Consider the following 19,239-nt stretch of genomic DNA (forward strand, 5'->3'; position numbering starts at 1 on the left):
CACGTGGGAGTAGGATATGGCCTGTGGCTCTGAGGTAGCGGGTGTCAGGGGCTGTGAAAGCACCTCACTGAGTACGAGCGACTGGCCTAGAAGAGGATTCGTTGGTTTTGGACCTCGGATGCCTGTCCTTTTCCTTGTCTGATTTTTTTATGAATTCCGGTTGTCGGTTGTTCCAACGGCATTATGTAGTTAAACCTTCGGCCAAAGTAATGTAAAGCAAAATCAAACAGACGCTTAATAGTGTTTGTTGAATCTAGCACAAAACCGGCAACTAGTAACGTCGTGGTCAGGGCCTAGGCAAGGAATACAGTAAGAGTGAAAGTCCTTATGAGGTATTTGCTTCCCACAAGAAATACAATTGTTAACGTTTACTGACATCGGTCTGGAGCAAGAAAACGTTTCCCCAATGGGGTACTTGGCTTTATTGAAGACTTCGGTTCTGAAACTCAATTTCGAAAATCTCAGGAGTCTGCTGACAGGCACTTGCGAACTGCTTTTGCTTCGGGCACCGCGCGGCAAGAAAGACTGAAGAAAATGGCATTGGTTGCATCTTTTATACCCCTGGTGCACTGACGTCAGGGAAGAGGTGACGGCAACCGACGCCGGACCTAGACTTTGGAACTCTGGCCGACTGCAGGTAGCCTGCCAGCAGGATAACCCTAGTGTAATGACTGCAACAGTGAAACAAGAACATGTACAGTTACCATAAATGTAGATGTTAGTGCATTCACTGTTGCAGTAATCATCTGTGGGTTATCACTGCTGTGGTAGCCCTCGGCCGGCCTGAATACCAGTCAATGTTTTTCCTGCATCGTCTGCTGTCGCTTGCTGCCTGACGTCAGGTCCTCAATGCTATAAAGGAAGGCAGCCGATACAATTACATCAGCTTTTCTTGTCTAACCAGTCAGAGGCCAAAGTAAATATGGTAAAGTGGTCCTGGGGCTAAAAGCCACAGTTAGAAACTTCTCCCCAAAGAAGATAAGGGAGGAGGGTGGGAAACCAGGACTGCAACAGTGAATACACACTCTAACATCTACATTTATTAAGTGCACACAACTGTACTATGCTCTTCATGTTTCACTGTTGCAGTCATCACCTGTGGGAGGATTCCCAAAGCTGAGGAGAGGAGTGATAGGATTAGTAAGAGACCTAGGAATGGGTCAGCATGCCCTGCAGAACTGAGGCAAACTCTGCCCTAGCCACAGAAAATAGAGGTAGGTGATAATGCTTGGTAAAGGTATGGACAGAAGTCCAGGTGGCAGCTTCCAGGATGTCCCTGGTGGGAACTCCTGTGAGGAATGCTGTGGAAGTGGAGGCTGCCCTAGTGGAATGGGTATGAAATGACTTGTGGGGGGGGGGTTCCCCCCATGCGGTCTGCAGCAGAAATAGATACAGTGCGATATCTATTTGGAAATGGGCTTCCCCCTGTCCCTGGGGAAAGCTGACAAGTAGTTGGTCTGTTTTCCTGATGGGTTTAGTACGTTCCAGATAGCATCTCAGCTATCGATGTACGTCTACTGAGTGCAGAATTCTTTACCCCTTGTTTTGAGGGTTAGGAAAGAAGGTGGGTCGATGTATGGCCTGGTTGAGTTACATTAGATACCACCTTGGGCATAAAGGAGGAATTAGTCCTCAGGGAGACCCTGTCTGCATGGAAGATGATGAAGGGCTCAATGGCCATCAGTGCCTGAAGTTCTGAAACCCTTCTGGCTGAAGTGATAAGCTAGGAGAAAAGCAGCCTTCCAAGAGAGGTATCTTAGTTCTGCTGAAGCAGCAGGTTCGAAGGGTGGTAAAGTTAGTTTTTCCAAAACATAATTCAGGTTTCAGGCTGGGGTGGGTGGACTTCTGGGATGTCTGATATTAGAAGCCCCCTAAGGAATGGGAGAACAGGGGCTGTTCGGTATCAAGATGAGCTGAAATGGCTGAGGCATGGATTTTAATAGAGAAGGAGAGGTCTCTTAAGTAGCTCTGCTAGGTAGCCCAGGATAAGAGGGATGGAAGGTTGTGAGGTATTGCCACTTCTGGACTGGCTCCAGGAGAATAATTTTTCCATTTCCTGCATAAGATTCTCTGGTGCTGGGCCTTCTGGCCTCTGTGATGTCTAGGACCAGTTTGCTTAACAGGGGCCTCTTGTTTGCCTTTAGAGTATTAGCCATACTGACTGTCTGCACGTGTGGGTGCATTGCCTCCCCCACCTGAGTTAAAGAGGTCAGAGATCAGGGGAAGCTGCCTGGGAGGCTGTAAGGTCAGGCTGCGCAGTAAGGGGTACCAATGCTGTCTGGGTCAATCTGGAGCACTAAGGATGGCCTTTGGTCTCTCCCTTCTTATTTTGACTAGTACCTTGGGAATAAGAGGCAGAGGAGGGAATGCATGCACAAGAGGGTGTTCCAGGAGAAGGTAAAGGCCTCCACCGTCCAAGCTAGGTGGCGATGCTCCCTGGTACAGAACTTTTTTAACTGATGGTTGAGATGCGAAGCAGAGAGTTCCACCTCTGTAGTACCCCACGCCAGAGTGATTTGTAATCAGATGCCTCAGAATCCTGTTGTCTCAGTATTTCAGGAGAAGGGACTTTTCCTTTTAGAAGGTGTGGCCTGACTATCCCCTGATAAAGTTAAGATCCTCCACCACTTTAAGGATTTGAGCTGGGGGTGGTGGAGCAGGAATAAAGTGGTGGCTAGAGGTAGTTTTCCTAGGAGTGGCCTTGCCTCTAGGCCTAAGCCTGCAATCTGAGGAGATGTCTGTTTTTGTCTAGATTCAGTAGTGCAAAAAACCTCCTCTGAAGCTGGTGCCTGCATCTTGGCTCTGGATCCAACCAAGGCAGAGACCACCAAAGGCTTGGAAGACTAAGATTTCTGTGGCATACTGGACTCCGAAAGGGTCTCAGTAGGGGCTGCGAAAGCACCTCACAGAATTCCAGAGAACTGAACCTGCTTAGCGGTAGTCTCATAGGAAAGGCTTAGCTTTGTGTGGTCTATCTTTATCCTTATGTTTTTTTGGAATGTCTACATATTGTTGGCTGGCGGATGCCATTTCGGAATGCGAGGATTGAAGATGAAACCGCATGGCTAAAATAAGAGCTCTACGATGAATGGTTCTCATTAAAGAGGGCACAGAATGAATGGAAGTCTCGATGTGGTATTTGCTTTCCACAGGTGCGACAATTAACTTTTTCGGACATCTGTTAGTGCCGGAAAAAAGGATCCTGAATGGGGTACTTAGCTTTAGACTTTTTCAGCTACAATTCAAACTCTGGTAGCGACCAACCAGCACACTTGCGAACTGCTTCTGCTATGGGCTCCATGGCAAGAAAAAGACGTAATGGCATTTGGCTGCCTTCCTTTATAGCACTGACGACCTGACATCAGGCAGCAAGCGACAGCAGCTGATGCAGAAAAACACTGACTCTGCTATTCAGGCCTGCCGAGGGCTACCACAGCAGGGAAAAGCCACAGGTGATTACTTCAACAGTGAAACACAAAGAATAAAGGGATAGTCCACATGGGGCTGATTTGAACAAATCCACCATAGAAGGTAACTCTTGCATGCTTGAGTGACCTTGACTGTAAATGGATAATAGATGTTGAAGAATGGACCATTAGCTTGACAGAGTCCACTGAAGGATCCGTATATGGAACCTGGCCAGCGGGAAAAGGAAGATTACTGCTGGCATGGAATCCAAAGCCTAAAGTATCAGTTGGGTCAGGAGGGGTGCATTTTGAATCACTTTCTTGACTGGGATTGTAGGTGGTTTATTTGAGATGGCAGGAGAAAAGCTACCTGGGTGACTGTATGCAAATAAGCACAAATGAACTCGACTCTGTTGGTTTGAATTGAAATTTGGTGTAATTGACTGATATTCCCAGATGGGAGCACAGCTTAAGTAGTCCCTTGCTTGAATCAGTTGATGCACGGTTGAAGCAGTCAGGAGCTGGTCGTCAAGATCTAGAAACGCTCAGAATCCCAGTGGTCTCAAGTGAACTGCTACACCTGCCATGCATTAGGCGAACACTCAAGGCTGTGGTGAGACCAAAGGGCATTGCTTTGAACTGATAACTGGCCACCAGCTGGAAGCATAGGTATTCTTCTGGAGCGCCTGTTCATCTTGATGTCACAGAACGCATTCTGAAGATCTACCGAGCACATCCAGTCGTCTTTCTGCAGAAAGAACAGAATGGATTGTACCATAACCATCCGAAACTTTGTATATTGATCAAACTGGTTTAATTTTTCTGAAATCCAGAATCTGTCTCAAGTCCCTGGTCTTTTCTTTCACCAAGAAGAATCTTGAATAAGTTCCAGATCCTCTCTGGTCTGGGAGAACCTCTTGGATGACTTCTAGAAGCTTTATTTCCAGAGAATCTGCTTCCCTCTAACTGGGTGGAACTTAGGTGATTTTCTTCAAAACAGAGGGCATTGGGAAAATAGTATGATATAACCCCTGGCTACAACCTTCAGCACTTGAATCTTTTGCGATATTTAGCCAGGCTCTCTTGTGCAGGGAAAGAGGACTCCCAACTGCCTACAGGGATCGACAGTTGGGCATTCCTTCAGGAGCACTGATGGGGCCTGAGGAGTCTCTAGATCCCGGTTTGTGCAGACCATCTCTGCCATGACAGGGTCTTCCATTAGAGTCCCCCCCATGCCCCTGGGGAACTATCTCCATGTGATTCCTGCGAAGGACCACGGGACTTACCACATCATTCTGCCACCTCGAGTCTCTCTCACTTTAGGGCCAAAAAGTGAAGAGCTGTCAAAAGGTGCACTGACGAAAGACAACTTAAATGGTTCTGCAGAGTCACACAAGCACATTCAGGCATGTATTCTAATTGAAATTCCTGAAACAACCATCCATGAAGTACCTTCCACAGAGTGTGAGATTAACCTCATGGATGAATTGGATACAGACTGGACAGTAGCCAGCTGCAAGGAAATTCTATTCCCTTCCGTGGAGAACATGGACCCCGAAAGAGATTTGGTAAGCTCCTTGATTAAATACCTCTGAAGTCTTGTAAAGTGCATAAATAATTCAGCAACCCAACAGTGAAAGTTGCTAAAGCATAGATGTGCTTCCCAAACCTGTCCACTGCCCTATACTCCCTATTAGGAGGATGGACAGAAGTACTCTGCTCCTTTAGTGTGGCTGCCGTAATGTCTATTGCATCAACAGGTACTCCCTTACTGCAATGTGTACAGTCTTAGGAGGTGCAAGAATCTTATCCAGTCTCTTAGGCATTAGCTCAATGATGTCCAGTTACTTCCATGCCCACCAAGAAACAAGGTTAACAAGCTCATCAGCCAGGAGTCACCCAGAAAGTAAATGGGCCAGAGTTCCTATTACCAGATCGCAGACAGTGTCGAATGCTTCTTGATCAAACCGAAAAGAGCGAAAAGCCAAAATAGCGAAGTGGCTTTTCAGCAAATTCTTTGTCTGGGAAAGAATTTGCTTGGCCCCTTTCGTTACTTTGCCATTTTCGGCACTGTAGTGTGATCCCTTTTAAAGTTTTTTTTAAATTTTGGAACAGCGATTTTAATCGCTGTTCTGAGATTTTGATGTAAGCTTTCGCTTACATGGGGTCGATTTATCGTTTACTTTTGTAAGCGTGCGATAATAGAATATAGACCCGATGGGCCAGACGCAATAGCCTCCAGAAACACTGATTCCTCTTGGGTGGGGGCACAAGACCAACCACCTCTAAGGAGCTCCAAAATACCTCCAAAGGAAACATCAGGTGGTAATCTGGGGGAACCTCTCCTCCCTCATCACAATTACGGTGCAGTTACCTGACAGATTCCTGTGGGAATCAAAGTGCTTCCTTTTGCATGCTCTCATACAAGGGACTTCAACGGCGGGATGCTCCATAAAGTATCAGACAAGATAACAATGCCCTAATGGGGTGGCTAAAGGTTTAGTCAGGTAGGCTGTCCCAGTAAAAGGGATGATTAAGGTTCAAGACAAAACGGAATGAGGCAAAGATGTCTGATCCCAGGAGAGCAGGGGTGCCCGCTCTCTAGAAATAAAGACCCTCTCCACTACCTTGAATGCAGAGTGGCTGGAAGAGACAGAAGTCAATGGATCCAAAACTGAGCTCTCCTATTGTCAGCCACTGCAACCCTGTCAACACTCCATCTGAGGAGGGAGTCTTCAAATTTGAAGACAATACCTCCAAGGATTTCTGATCCAATGGCGCCAAAACACAAAGACAGATTAGAGAAGGTGCAATCAAAGGTGAGGTGGTTTAATGTAGGCTCTCAAGTCCAGATGGGGACCTAAAAAAAAAAAAACACAGAAAAAGAAAAAGTTATCAGGGTAACATGACAGGTATAAGAGACAAAAAAAAAAAGACCACACTCATGTAGCCCACAAGAAAAAAAAATCAAGAAAATATGCTAAAATGCCCGAGAGCTTGTAATCCACGTCTGTTTGCAATGGCGGCAAATGAGATCAGAGGTATGTTTGGTTGTCGGGGCATTGTGGGTAAAGGGAGGGCTTTGAGAGTTTTAAGATCCTACACTCAAAGAAGCAGAGTCAGATCAGAGTCTGAATTGAACCCATCAGTTGAGAAATGAATGAAAGACATCAGATTAAAACTTAAGCATGGTTTCTTAGCAAGTCACTACATACCACAAAGTCTATAATAATCATTTACCTCTGCTTCTTTGCATTCCTTCATCACAACAGTGGCCATTTCCTCTAGCTTCTCAAGCTCCACAGTCAAATCTTTAATTTCTTTTTCATTTTCAGTGATCTCCTGCTCTGTACGCAAGACGGTGTCCTCTGATTTTTTAAGGTTTCTGCATTACGAGATGTAGGAGATAAGGCATAAAGAGGATTCAAGTTAAAAAGTTTCTTGAGAAAAGCTAGTGAAATAAATTTGTTTCCAAGTAATTTACACTTTAGTCTTCCAAGACTGACATATGTAAGAACCATGCACCTAGGGGGAGAGTATTTGAAGGGAAGCTTCACAAGGCAGCTTGTGTAAATAGTCCATCTAGTAAGAGGCCTCACTTACATTAGTACCTTTTTCCTGAGAAGCAGCAAAAGAATGAAGATGTGGAATTAAAGGGCTTGTGATACTTACCTGTACCATTACTAATGTGCAGAAATATCAAGGATTTATTTCCCAATGAACATTTGACATGGCAAGCACAATGACTGGCAGACCTGTAGCTAGGGCAGGGTGAAGGGAGTGGCTGCCTTGATCCCAAGCTGGAAAGGGGCAATGGCTAGGTAAGGCAGTGCACACCTCCCATATTCACCTAGCCAAGGCATTTGACACAGCTCCCTGTTCAGGTATTATAGAGAAACTCTCCCATTTGTGAATTAACCCCTATGTTATCAATTGGGTAGCCAACTGGCTCACCGGACAGGACACACACTGTCAAAGTGGGTAACTTCACCTCTTGCAAGAGACCAGTCCAGTGGTGTACAACAGGGTTCTGTGTTGGGCCCCTTACTGTTCGGAATTTCTCAGAAGTCCAAGCAAGCTTGTATGGCCTGTGGCTGACCAAGTTCGCTGACAATTGCAAACTAGGAACAATCACTGAGCTCGCCCATTATGTTAATATACTGCAGACAGGGTTAACGCAGACAAACGACTAATGCCAAAGCCACAGATTAAAGCTAAATGCATAAAAAAGCAGCATTATTATTCCCTTTGGGAAAGCTGACATATCCCTGCTAATTACATCAGACAGCAACCCCCCCACCCCCATAATAGCAGAGCCAGTGTTACGTAATCGGAGTACGCACGTTGATACTAATCTGAACGCTGACTTCCATGTATCTACAGTAGTAAAGAAATCCTTTTGTGGCACATCTTAAAAGTGTTACATCTAGACCTACGGAGGTTACAATTCCATTGTACTCTGCTGTCAGACCAATAACTGAGTACAATGCTCCCTTTTGCGTGTACCTTCATCACCAAACACCTGCATCAACTGGAGAGACCACAGAGGTTTCTCACTAAAATTACAGGATACACAAAATAAGTCTTACATGGAAAAACTGAAAGGCCTGTCACTGTACTGTCATCTCCCGTCTCCTACAGAGTGCTAAGGGGGTCACCTGTGCCTGGCTTACAGGGCAGTCTCTGACTTGGCCCTGATGGAAAATGCTACACATTTGTAAATCAAACTGCAGGAGGGTCACTTGCTCCAGGGATCATAACCTAGCCTCTGTCATTAAGTCATGCTGGAGAGCGAGAGAGATTTCCCAGAGATTGCCACTTCTCCGGATTAAGGTTCCAGTTCACATGAAACAGAGCCCCTCCCTGACCCTTTTCAAACGCAACCTAGAACAATGGATGGGTGATGGTAAATTCAATCCTGGGGTGGTGCCCATGTCCCTACTGGACAGAGAAAGTTGGTATCAATTACCAAAGACCCTTACCTCTGCAAACTGCACTCACCTAACCACCGATAACTGGGGCAACTCTGCATAAACATGGTTAGGCTTTTAAGGGCTTTAGGACTGTTAGCCTAGTAACCTTCTATGAAACCTATGTGGAACTAGAGTACTGTCAATGCATTTAGGGAGCATCACAACACACATTCTATTCATTCAACAGTCACAGCTATTTAAATGAACAAAAGAATGAATGGTGAATAATACTGAACCAGAGTGTAAAAGCAAACAGGATTTTTTATATTTAACTTAAACATTGCAGAGGATAGTTTTTCTTGTTTGATCCTTAGTTTTAGTTTAAGGACTGCCTGAGACACCAACTCAGCTAGCTACTGCTCTGACGACTGGTACCAGGTATTTGTATCATCCATAAATAAGACCAATGAATGGGCACTCCCAAGTACAAGATCACCACAAGCAAGCAGGGAATGGGAGTGGGGAATTGAACCAAGGAAGAGAACAGACTACAAATGGAAAACTTGATGCAACTCAGTATTCATAAGTTACAAGAAAATGTAGCACGATTTACTGCACAGATAACGATCAAATATTAGAGTGGAAGGGACTATTCTCAAGGTGCTTAAAAATATACAGAAAAACAGTTGTACAAGTAAACTTACCACAGTTGTAGATGTTTGAATGATCATTGCTACAGTAGCCTTTGCTATGTGTGGGCTACATCCTACGGATATAACAGCCGTCCAGGTTCCAAAGCTTAAGTGTGCCTTTGAAACAGTCAGTTTGAACAGAGTTGAATAAGGAGTGGTGTTTGGGTGACAATCCCTTGAAAATTTTCATGCCAGACAGGGAGACAAGAGAGAGATTAGAGCACTGAAAAGGTCAATGGCTATCAGTGGAAAGTGTGGAAAAGCAAATCGGAACATTCCTGTCCAAGGAAAGGAAAAGCTATCTGGGTCTTCCAGGACTTCTTGCATCAAGTCCTGGAGCAGAATCTTGCCTGCTGATTGTTCAGAGGAAACATATAGGTCTGTGAGAAACTCCTCAAAGATGGATCAAATCTTTGAAAACCCATTGATGTAGTTTACATTCGTGAGGGTCTGCTCCTGTCCTGCTCAACTCGTCTGCAACACAGTTTTGCTCCTTTTTTCTGATAAGATGTAGGATGCTTGCAGGGGAGACCGTGCTGTGAAGCTATTTCCCAAGCCACCATGGCCAAGTCTTTAAAGGGGTACATCCTGCCTTCCCTGCTTTTTGACTTGCTACAGGACTGTGAATGTCTATAACAGAGTGAAGAGGTCCCAGATGCACAAGATGGTTCAAAGGAGCAGACTACCTTGATCAGGGGAAGCAGATCCTTGAAACTTATGTGCTTTTGTTCTGTCCTTAGGGTCCCACATTCCCTGCACACACTCTTTCCAGAAACCGCTCCCCAAGCAAAGTTCCCCTTTCTTGATTAAGTACAACATGACTATGGTGCCTTCAATGATTTGAAGAGGTCCAGGAAACCATACCTTGATCAGGACAAGCATTTATTTTATACTTGTATGTTTGGATCTGTCCTAGGTGTCCCACACACCTTGCACTTTCTTCTCCTTTTGAAACTGCTCCCCAAGTAACGTCAAAGGCATGTGTGGTGACACACTGCTTTGAAAAATAAACAAAGGTCCTCACCCTGGCAGAAAACATACAAAATAAGGGGACTGGAAGGAGGGAGCAGTGATCATTCAAACATCTATTATGGTAAGTTCACTTACATAACTGGGCTTTATTATATTAAATTACTGTTTCAGCAGCTGTAGCTATATGGGTCTATATCACTGTCTGACTATTCATCAAACTCACTTAAGCGAAAAAAAAAAGTTGTTCTTACCATAACGTTCCACCTGTGTTGTCATTCTTCAAATAATTCTTGTCAGTTGGGTTTTGGTTCCATCCTCGGAACAGACTCGGCCAATATAACAAGCTTGCGCCAGCCAGAAACTCTAAAGCTAAAGTTACCCATACTGCCTCTCTTCCCTTTAGATCGAGTTTGCCTGCAGACATAATAAAGCGGAAGCTCGTCTGAGCAACTGCAGAACAATGAACTAGGTGGGGCCAAAGAAAGGGAGACCAGACTTGATGGGGCCCAATAAGGTGCAATGAAGATTACTTTGCTTCTCAACCATTGCACTTTCTTCAAGAACTGTGGTATCAGGGGAAAGGGAGAAAATGCATAAAGCAGTCCTGGGGGCCAATCGTGTCATGGAGCGCCCCTGAGGGGGGATAATGATGAAGTAGCTGCTGCATTTGTGGTTCATGGGAGATGCAAACAGATCGCAGCAAGGTTGACCCCAAAGACAAAAAATCTCTGTTGCTACTATGGGATTGAGAAACCACTCATGAGGGAGAAAGAATGCTTCTGCTCAGTTTGGCCGCAATCATGCTGGAATTCCCAAAAATGTGCATTGCTATCAGAATGCATTTGAAAGCTATCGCCCACTGCCATACTCTCAAGGCTTCCTGACATAACGGATAGGATCTGATTCCTGCCTGTTTGTTGATGTACTACACAATAGACATGTCTGATTGGACAGCAATTGTCCCCGATGGAAGGACAGATTGGAATGCTTGCAACACTACAAGCACTGCCCTCAGTTCTAGGACGTTGATATGCAGACTGGCCTCCAAGGAGGACCAAGTGCCTTGGACAGTCTTTCCCTGAAAATGCCCCCCACCCCATCAGGGATGTGTCTGCAGACTACAGCCATGGGTTGAGGGGGTGAAAAAGGGTAACTCCATAATGCCTCTTCTGGAGTCATCCACCAATGCAGATCCTGCTTACAATGGTTTATGTGGATTGGGTAAGCCATGGGGTGTATTAATAGAGACCACTGTGTTGCTAGGAGCCATCGAAGCAGTGCAGCTGCCATTGATCCTAGTAGTTGTAAGACTTAAGTGAGCTGGGACTATATCTTGAGAGATTAGAGTATCGCTTGGAGCAGAGACCTTAACCTTTGCAATCTGTGATGAGGTATAGCAACCAGACAAGATTTCATGTCGAATGTTGCTCCAATGAATTCTAAGCTTTGAGTGGGTACCAGTTTTGACTTGGCTGATTACTGAGATGCCTAAGATCGAGTATAGTGTAAGGCATGAAGCAGTCAATGCTTGGTGGGGGCTGCAAGGAGCCAATTGTCTAAATATGGAAACACCCGGAATCCTTGCAGTTTCAAGTGAGCTGTTACTATTGCCATACATTTGAACACCCTGGAGGCTGTGGTGAGATCAAAAGGCAGTGCTTGAAATCGGTAATGACTGGCTCCCAGCTGGAAGTGGAGATATTTTCTGGAACGTTTCTCCATTTTTATGTGGTAATGTGCATCCTGAAGATCTATTAAGTACATTAATCATCTTTTTCCAGAAAGGAAGGATAGACTGAACTGTGGCCATCTGGAATTTTGCCTGCCTGACAAACTTGTTCAAGATACTGAGGTCTAGAATTGGCCTCCAGTCCCCTGTCCTTTTTGGCATTAAAAAGGAACCCGGAGTAAAATCAGAATCCTACTTGGTCTGGTGGGACTGTTTGGATGACTTTTCGAACAGCTTTAGAATTTTTTGAGCTGTGGCATCCCTCCGACAGGGTGGAACGTCAGGGATTTGCCTTCGCGGCCTTGGATAAAGATCGAAGGGGATATGGTAACCTCTGGTAATTATCTGCATCGAGGAATCTGATGTTACTAAATGACAGGCTAAGTGGTACAGAGAGAATCATCCCCCGATTGCTTCCACAGGCAAGCAATATGGCCACCCTTCAGGAGTGCTGATAGGGCTGTCCAGAGAAGGAATCCTTGGAGCCCTGGTTATGTGACCCCCCCCCCTCTGCCACAGGAGGGGCATCTTCCTGACAAGTCCCCCCCCTTCCCTATGGAGAAAACTCGCCATTTGTGTCACAAAAAGACCCTTCGAACATCCTGAACGACATCTTTCCACTTCTCTGATTTCTGTTATAGGATCATTGAGGAGTAGAAAAGCACAACCACAACAGAAAGGATCTTCCCGTCCGCATCCCTGGCTAATGTGCCTAACTTTTGGGCTAAATACAGAAGCAGTTTCAATAGGAGCGCTGACAAAGAAAGACAGTCTGTAAAGTCACACAAGTGTATCCACGCGTGACATCTCATAATGCCTGCACCCTCACTGCTCTGGCCACTCCTTCGGTTGTATGTCCAATCAACCACATGGATGAGTTAGAGATGGTTTCTAGGGTGGCAAGCTGAGAGGAAACATTGTTGCATACCTCATCAGACACTGCTCCTAAGGTTTCTGAGAGTTTTGTGATCAGGCCTATTTGAAGACCGGTAAAATGTGCCAAAATATTCAATGAGCGTATGGTAAAGGATGTTGAAGCATAAACCCGCTTCCCTAAGGTGTCCAATGCCAGAGACTCTAGAGGATGGACAATAACACTCTTCTGCGAGTTCCTTCTTTGTGGCCACCACCACCACCACCATAGCATCTACTGATAAACTCTTGGACCAGTTGGGTTGATCGTCTGGAGGACAGTATTTTGTCAGATGCCCGAGGGACTGACTTGGTGGTGTCAGGGGTCTTCCAAGCATGCTGCACAATGAGCTTGACCAACTCGTCTGCAGGCGGGGTCACCCAGGAAGTAGAGAGTAGGGCATGGAAAGCCTGCAAGAATACAGATTCCACAGAAGGGTTGGGGGGCTTCTAGTCGTCCCTCTGCTTTAAGATCTCCAGTGCATCTCCAAAGGAGACACCTTCAGGGGGTAACTGTAGGGAGTCTTCCCCCTCATCGTAAACCACATCTTTGGAGAGAGATCCTTCTGGCTAATCAATGTGCTTCCTCTTGCATGATTTCTTACAGGGTGGCTCATCAGGAGGAAGGTCTGAAGAAAACTCCAAGAGACAGTACACTGCGGTAGGATATCTTGCTGGTCCCGTGCCTGTTGCCCCAATGTAGTAGACTGACAGCTGTGAGCCAGAGGACACGTATATATGACATTCCGGAGCAGAGGGTGCCAAGTGCGAGCCTGAGTCAAGCACACTCTCCATAATCTGGAAGGCAGGCCTGCCTGAAGAGGGATGGAAGCCCGAAACAGAGAAAGAACCTCGGAACCAGGGTCACACCCCACTCCGAGCCCATCTCCAGAGGAGCTGCCATGAGAGGACTTGCAGCTGTCAAAGCAACTGAAATGTAGATGGTGCTATGCTAGGGATTCTGGTGTCGGCAGGCAAGTCACAGTCCTGTGGGTGGGTCGGCTCCAGCTTAGAAGTCCACAGAGTGGGTTCTGGAACCACAGTGAGATTCACCAACGGTACCAAAGAAGCATGCACCGGTAGGGGCTTCGGCATCAAGGGCTCCAAATCCTGTGGGGAGGTTGAAGGAGGAAGATAAGTTGAAATCCGTGGAGAAAAGACCTCAGCTCCAGGTGGAAGGGAAGTCCTAGACGGGGTTGGAATGCTTCTGGCTGCTAAGAGTGGATACACCAGTCTTCACTATGCTCCAAAAGACTCCTGGTAGAAAGAATGGATCATACCTGAGGGAGATTCTGATAGACCAATAAAAGGGACTGAGCTGCTGTCCAACAAAGGGGTCAATAGATGGAGAAGTGTGTCCCAGCAAGGTTTTGACCTTCGGCCCTGTGGTTGAACGGCCAGAAGGTTGTGATGAAGGGGAAGTGATCAATTTTAAATGGCAAACTATTGCTGGTGCTGAGAGGGATTGTGGTACTATGGAAGGGATCAGTACCGTGGCAACTGTAGTCGGTTCCGTAGTCAAGGACAGCACCGTGGAGGGCTTCAGACTCCGGTGCTGAGAGATGTTGGTGCCAATTTAGGTAGTTTAATCTGCGGTTCAGTATGAACCTGTCCTTTAGATGTTTTCGGTTCATGTGAATGAGGACACGCTAGTACTGAGTGGCTGTTTCTTTCTTGGTAGGTATTGACACCTCTGCCTCAGACAAAGCCTCCGAAAAAGGCATTTTTAACAAACTCTAAGATTAACTTATTCTTATGCTCTGCTAGGGTATGGGCACTAAAGCCCTTACAGAGCTTGCACAGGGTATGGGCACTAAAGCCCTTACAGAGCTTGCACAGAGGTTAGACCTGTAGATGTGGAACTCAAATATATGTAGGAAAGATGTCCACTGGAGTTGGGCATCTTCCTGCCACATTTGTCACACTGTTTAAAACCTGTGGTACCTTTTTTGTCAGCCATGTCAAAAAAAAAAAATTGCAAACATGGAAAGTCGTTCATGTGATCACCCACACAGATGCACAGAGAGAACAGCAAGTGGAAGATTTTTTTTTTAAGTACCAACAATGGTAACACCGGAACAGCCAGAAGGGTAAAGGGAAAGAAGAGGGGAAGAATACCAACGATGGCATTAGAGAATAGCCAAAGGCAAGAGGAAACGGAGAGGCAGATACCAACTATAGTAAGAAGAATACCAGAAAAACAGTAATAAGGGAAGATAAACAGCACTCCCTCACTAGCTCAATACTATATAACAAGACGACTAGAACAAGGTTTAAGTTAGAATATTAGCGAAATAGCGAAAAAAATAGCAACACTTGGCTTTGGAACAGGCCCGATGCGTCTTGAACGTCTATGCAGCAAACAAGATCTGAAGGGAAGAGGCGCACTATGGGTAACCTTAGCTTGAGAGTTTATGGCTGGCACGAGCTTGTTATATTAGCAGAGTCGCTTCTGCGGACAGAACTGAAACCCAACTGTCATGAAGAAGATTGACATTAGATCTCTTTTTAGCAAATGATAGTTTCAGTGAAGTTTTCACAGGGAAAGGAAGTAGCTGGCCATCATTGGGAATTTACCCCTTTCCCCACTGTAGTGCGACCTTTGAGTTGGTATATTAGTTAGGGAGGGTGGCAGGTGAAGCCCCCCCCCCCCACTTTGCCGAGTTTTTAATTGTGTACTGCGTTACAGTCAGTAGCTGGCTCACCATTTTTTCCCTGTGAAAAAATTTGCTGAAACGATCATTTGCTAATACGAGTTTTCACTTGAGTTCAATGAATAGTCATTCGCTGAATAGATTTGATAAAGTGATGCAACTCCGTAGCTGTATGGGTACACTACCATAGCTTAAAACTGACTAGGTGGAAGGAGGGAGGGCCAAGGAGACCCTAGAGAAAAGTCCTAGCAAAGCCGGTCCTAGACCTGAAAAAATCTAGCTTGCAGGGCTTTGTAAAGGCAAGTACAGAGGACAAAGCTGCTGCTTCTAGAATACTTATAAATCTGACCCTTTCCAAAAAGCTACAGATGAAGTCAAGGCTTTGGTAAAATGAGTCTCTACTGTGCCTGGAATTATTCTGTTGTGGTGGGTAAAATGAAAGGAAGCAGCATGAAGCAACCATTGAGAAATAGCCTGCTTTGACGAATGTTGTTTCTTCTTACCTTTACAAGAAGTATAAAATCAAAGTTCCTACTTGTTTTAGTTCTGTCAGGGTAATAAGAGTAGTCCATGGACATCCAAGTTATGGAGTATCCCTCCTCCCTTGTTTCTAGGTTCTAGAAAGAAGGAAGCGAGATGGAGAAGATTTCTCAAAGTAAACTAGAATTCACTTTTTCAAAGACAATTAACAATCCATTGGGGAACCACCTGTCTTCTACAAGGCTTGATACACAACACCCCTTTCCATGAGCAGATGTGCTTAAATGGCTGAAAGATGTACCTTGATGAAGTAAGACAGGCCAAAGAGCAACTCGCACAAATGTAAAAGAGAAACACTAGTATTAAAAAGGTCCTGCTGTTCTAGCACCAATAAGAAACTTTTCTGTTTACTAATACGATTTTCTAAAAGTAGGTTTTCTTACTTAATACTTGCTGTACACCCTCAGAAAAATTGGTGGCTAAAAGGTATTAAGGTCTTATTCAGGCAGTTAGTTGCAGCTGTGGTACACCAACTAGTCTTGTGACAGTAGGTCTAGTCTGAGGAAGCTTGTCATAACTGCCCTTGGCCATTTCCTTGGGCATGGGTCAGAAGGGAATCTCTCAAAAAAAAAAAAAAAAATCTTTTTGGAGTCTCCTTCTGAAATGTCAGAACGACCCTTGATATTAGTAGAGAGGGTGGAAAATAATACAGGAATATTCCTGCCCAAGGAAAAGAAAAGGCAGCTGTATTCCAGGCCTCTTTGCATGGAGTCCTGGTGCAGAAAATAGTTAACTTGATTGTTGTGACTGGGGGCAAAAAGGATCTAAAAGTGTTCCACAAAGCTGGATCAATTCCAGGACAACAATTTGAGATCAACCATACTTACCAGTTCAAACTGTGCTTTGTCAAGGACTGGAGAAGGAAAGGAAGATCCCAAGAAGTAAACAGGATCTTTTACTGGAGGTCCAAGTATTAAAGAAAAGTTTTTTTAGAAAAGTCTTCAGAAGTTTCAAGGATGCAATAGCAATGTAATCCTAACCAAAGTGAAAGTTACAAATGGCTATCTGAACTTAAACCATCAAATTGAGTCCTGAGTGAAAGTCCAGCCAGGAAATCAAGAATAGCCTGGACTGGAACAGAAAAAGGATCTATACCCTTGAGAAATGTTTCAATTTTGCTAGCATTAATATTTCTAGTAGACTATTTCTGGGATGAGGAGATAATGTTAAGGATTCATTCAAAATATTGGGATCCTCAGGCACCATTAAAGCTGGAGTAAGCAAGTGGCAAGTTTGACCGCTTCCAGATTTGAGGGACGTCGATATGAGGAGTGAGATCAATTCTGGAGGTGGGTACAGAACCCTGGCAGGTGAAGGTGAGGCCACAGGAAGTAAAGCCAGACTGGTCTGAACTAGAAGGCAGCAATGAGGATCACTACTGCTCTGCAATAGGCTTTCTGTAGGAACTCTATCAAGGTTGGTAGATAGGCATACAGGAGACCTAGGGGCCAAACACGCACAAAAGTATCTGCAAGTGTCTCTCTGGGGTATCATGGCAAAGATGCTGCTGATTTTGGTGCTGAACTGAGATGCATGGAGACTGTACCAATGTTGTACCAGTGGCAGAAAATTTCAGCTGCTACTGCTGGATTGAGGGACCACTGGAGAGGCATCAAGATGCTCTTGCTTAAATTATCTGCCAGGCTGCTGGACTTGCCACACCCTCAGTCTCTAGACAGTGGATGACATCAGGCTCACCCCCCTTGCTGAAATACCACAGTACTGCAGAGTTGTCAAACTGAATCAATTACAACTACGGGGAGGCAGTCTTGAAAATGCCACAATGCTAGAACTGTGCTCATCTTCAAAACAATGAGAAAGACAGCCTCAGTTTGTGACCAAGTACTTTTGACAGGCTTTACCCTTGTAGCTCACCCTGCAACAAAGGGTCAGGGCTTACCATAGCTTTGGATGAAGGAATTACAAAAGGGTTATTGAGAAACTAGAGGGGAAGATCAAAAAGGCCAACAGATGGGAGTAAATAGATCACTGAACTGACGAGTCTATATAACGTTGTCGAATTAAGTTCGATCATATGGTCAACACCATACGATCAAACTTTTAAAAGTTTGAACGTTTCAATGGAGCTCTCTGTACAGTGTGGAATGAAAGATTTCCCTTTTCTGCACTGTAGTGCAATCTCTGAGTTTGTATATTTAAAGAGCGGGAGGTGTGGGGGGTGCAGGGGGGGGGCTTGACCCCTGCTTAAACTGTTCAGGTAGTTTTTCTTTTTTTTATTACATTTTCAAACTTTTGAAAGTTTGATCATATGGTGTCGACCACATGACCTTCGAACTTTTTGAAAGTTCGATTATGTAATATAGACGCAAACTAACAGAGTCCACTAAAATTTACATACAATATCTTGATAGCGGGACAACTCAAATGACTATTGCTATATGAAGAAGGCATTGAATGAGAAGTGAAGGAGTCCTTAGATGCAATAGGATCTGATTGGCAAGGGCCTGTAAGGCTGACAACATTGAAGAGGGGTAACTCTTATTTGTTTGGTAGTGTCCAGACGGTGTTCAATAAATTTTAGCCTCTGTACACATTTCAACTCTGATTCACCAAGACTGGCCATGATACCCAAGGACAGACACCAGCTGAAGTTTAGTCCCTTACTATACTAAAGATGCTCTTGATGTCGCTGTGAGAAGCCAGTCATCAAGGTAAGGAAACACCAGGAATCACTGTAGTGTGAGAGCCAGGCAGCTACTACTGCCATGCACTAGTTGAACAGCTGGGGTCTGTGGTGAGCCCAAACAGCAGTGCTCGAAACTGAAAACTAGCTTCCAGGTTGAAACACAGGAACCTTATGGAAAACTTGTATGTGGTAGTAAGCATTGAGGTCAAGCAAACACATCCAATCGTCTTTCCGCAGGACAGGGCTGAACAGTTATCATCCAGAATTTGGTCTGTTAAACATATGTTTATCTTGCTTTGGTCCAGGATGGGGTTGAAGTTCCCAGTCTTCTTTGGCAAAAAAAGAACCTCAAGACACCAGATGCTAGATGGTCTGGAGGAATCTTTTGGTTTACTCTATTTGGCGGCAGCTTTTGGATTTCTAATGCTGCTTCCCTCTGCAATAGGGCAGAGCATCTGGGGATAATTTTGGTTTCAGATTTCAAAAGGTGGGGAATGGGACCAAGTAACCAGGTGTCTGATGTGATAGCCTCTCAAGCTTGTGAGTAGAGTCAAGACCCCCCCCCCCACACACACACACACACACACACAACTGCTTTCAGAGTGCAGCATTGCTGGAATGCTCTCAAGAAAGTACATCTAAAGCCCTGGAACTGTGGTCCACCCCATGCCCCTAGGGTAGCGACAATTAAAGCCGACACCCTTGCTTCCATGAGCACTATCACTAGAACAGTCTTGGGGAAAACTGCTGTGGTTAATGGAAGAACACTCCCT

The 19,239-nt window shown here is 45.1% G+C and overlaps 1 protein-coding gene across 1 annotated transcript in view; it reads right to left on the minus strand.

Moving 5' to 3' along the window:
* The window catches only part of SMC4 (structural maintenance of chromosomes 4), a gene marked incomplete in the record, with an annotated part of 1,657,727 nt that overhangs the window by 333,633 nt on the left and 1,304,855 nt on the right, over positions 1-19,239 (minus strand). The window contains 1 exon segment of the mRNA XM_044070462.1: positions 6,648-6,792. Coding sequence (XP_043926397.1) covers positions 6,648-6,792 — 145 coding nt within the window.

This window comes from Protopterus annectens, chromosome 4.part1, assembly GCF_019279795.1.
Source record: "Protopterus annectens isolate FY-2018-M chromosome 4.part1, PAN1.0, whole genome shotgun sequence".
Lineage (NCBI taxonomy): Eukaryota > Metazoa > Chordata > Ceratodontiformes > Protopteridae > Protopterus > Protopterus annectens.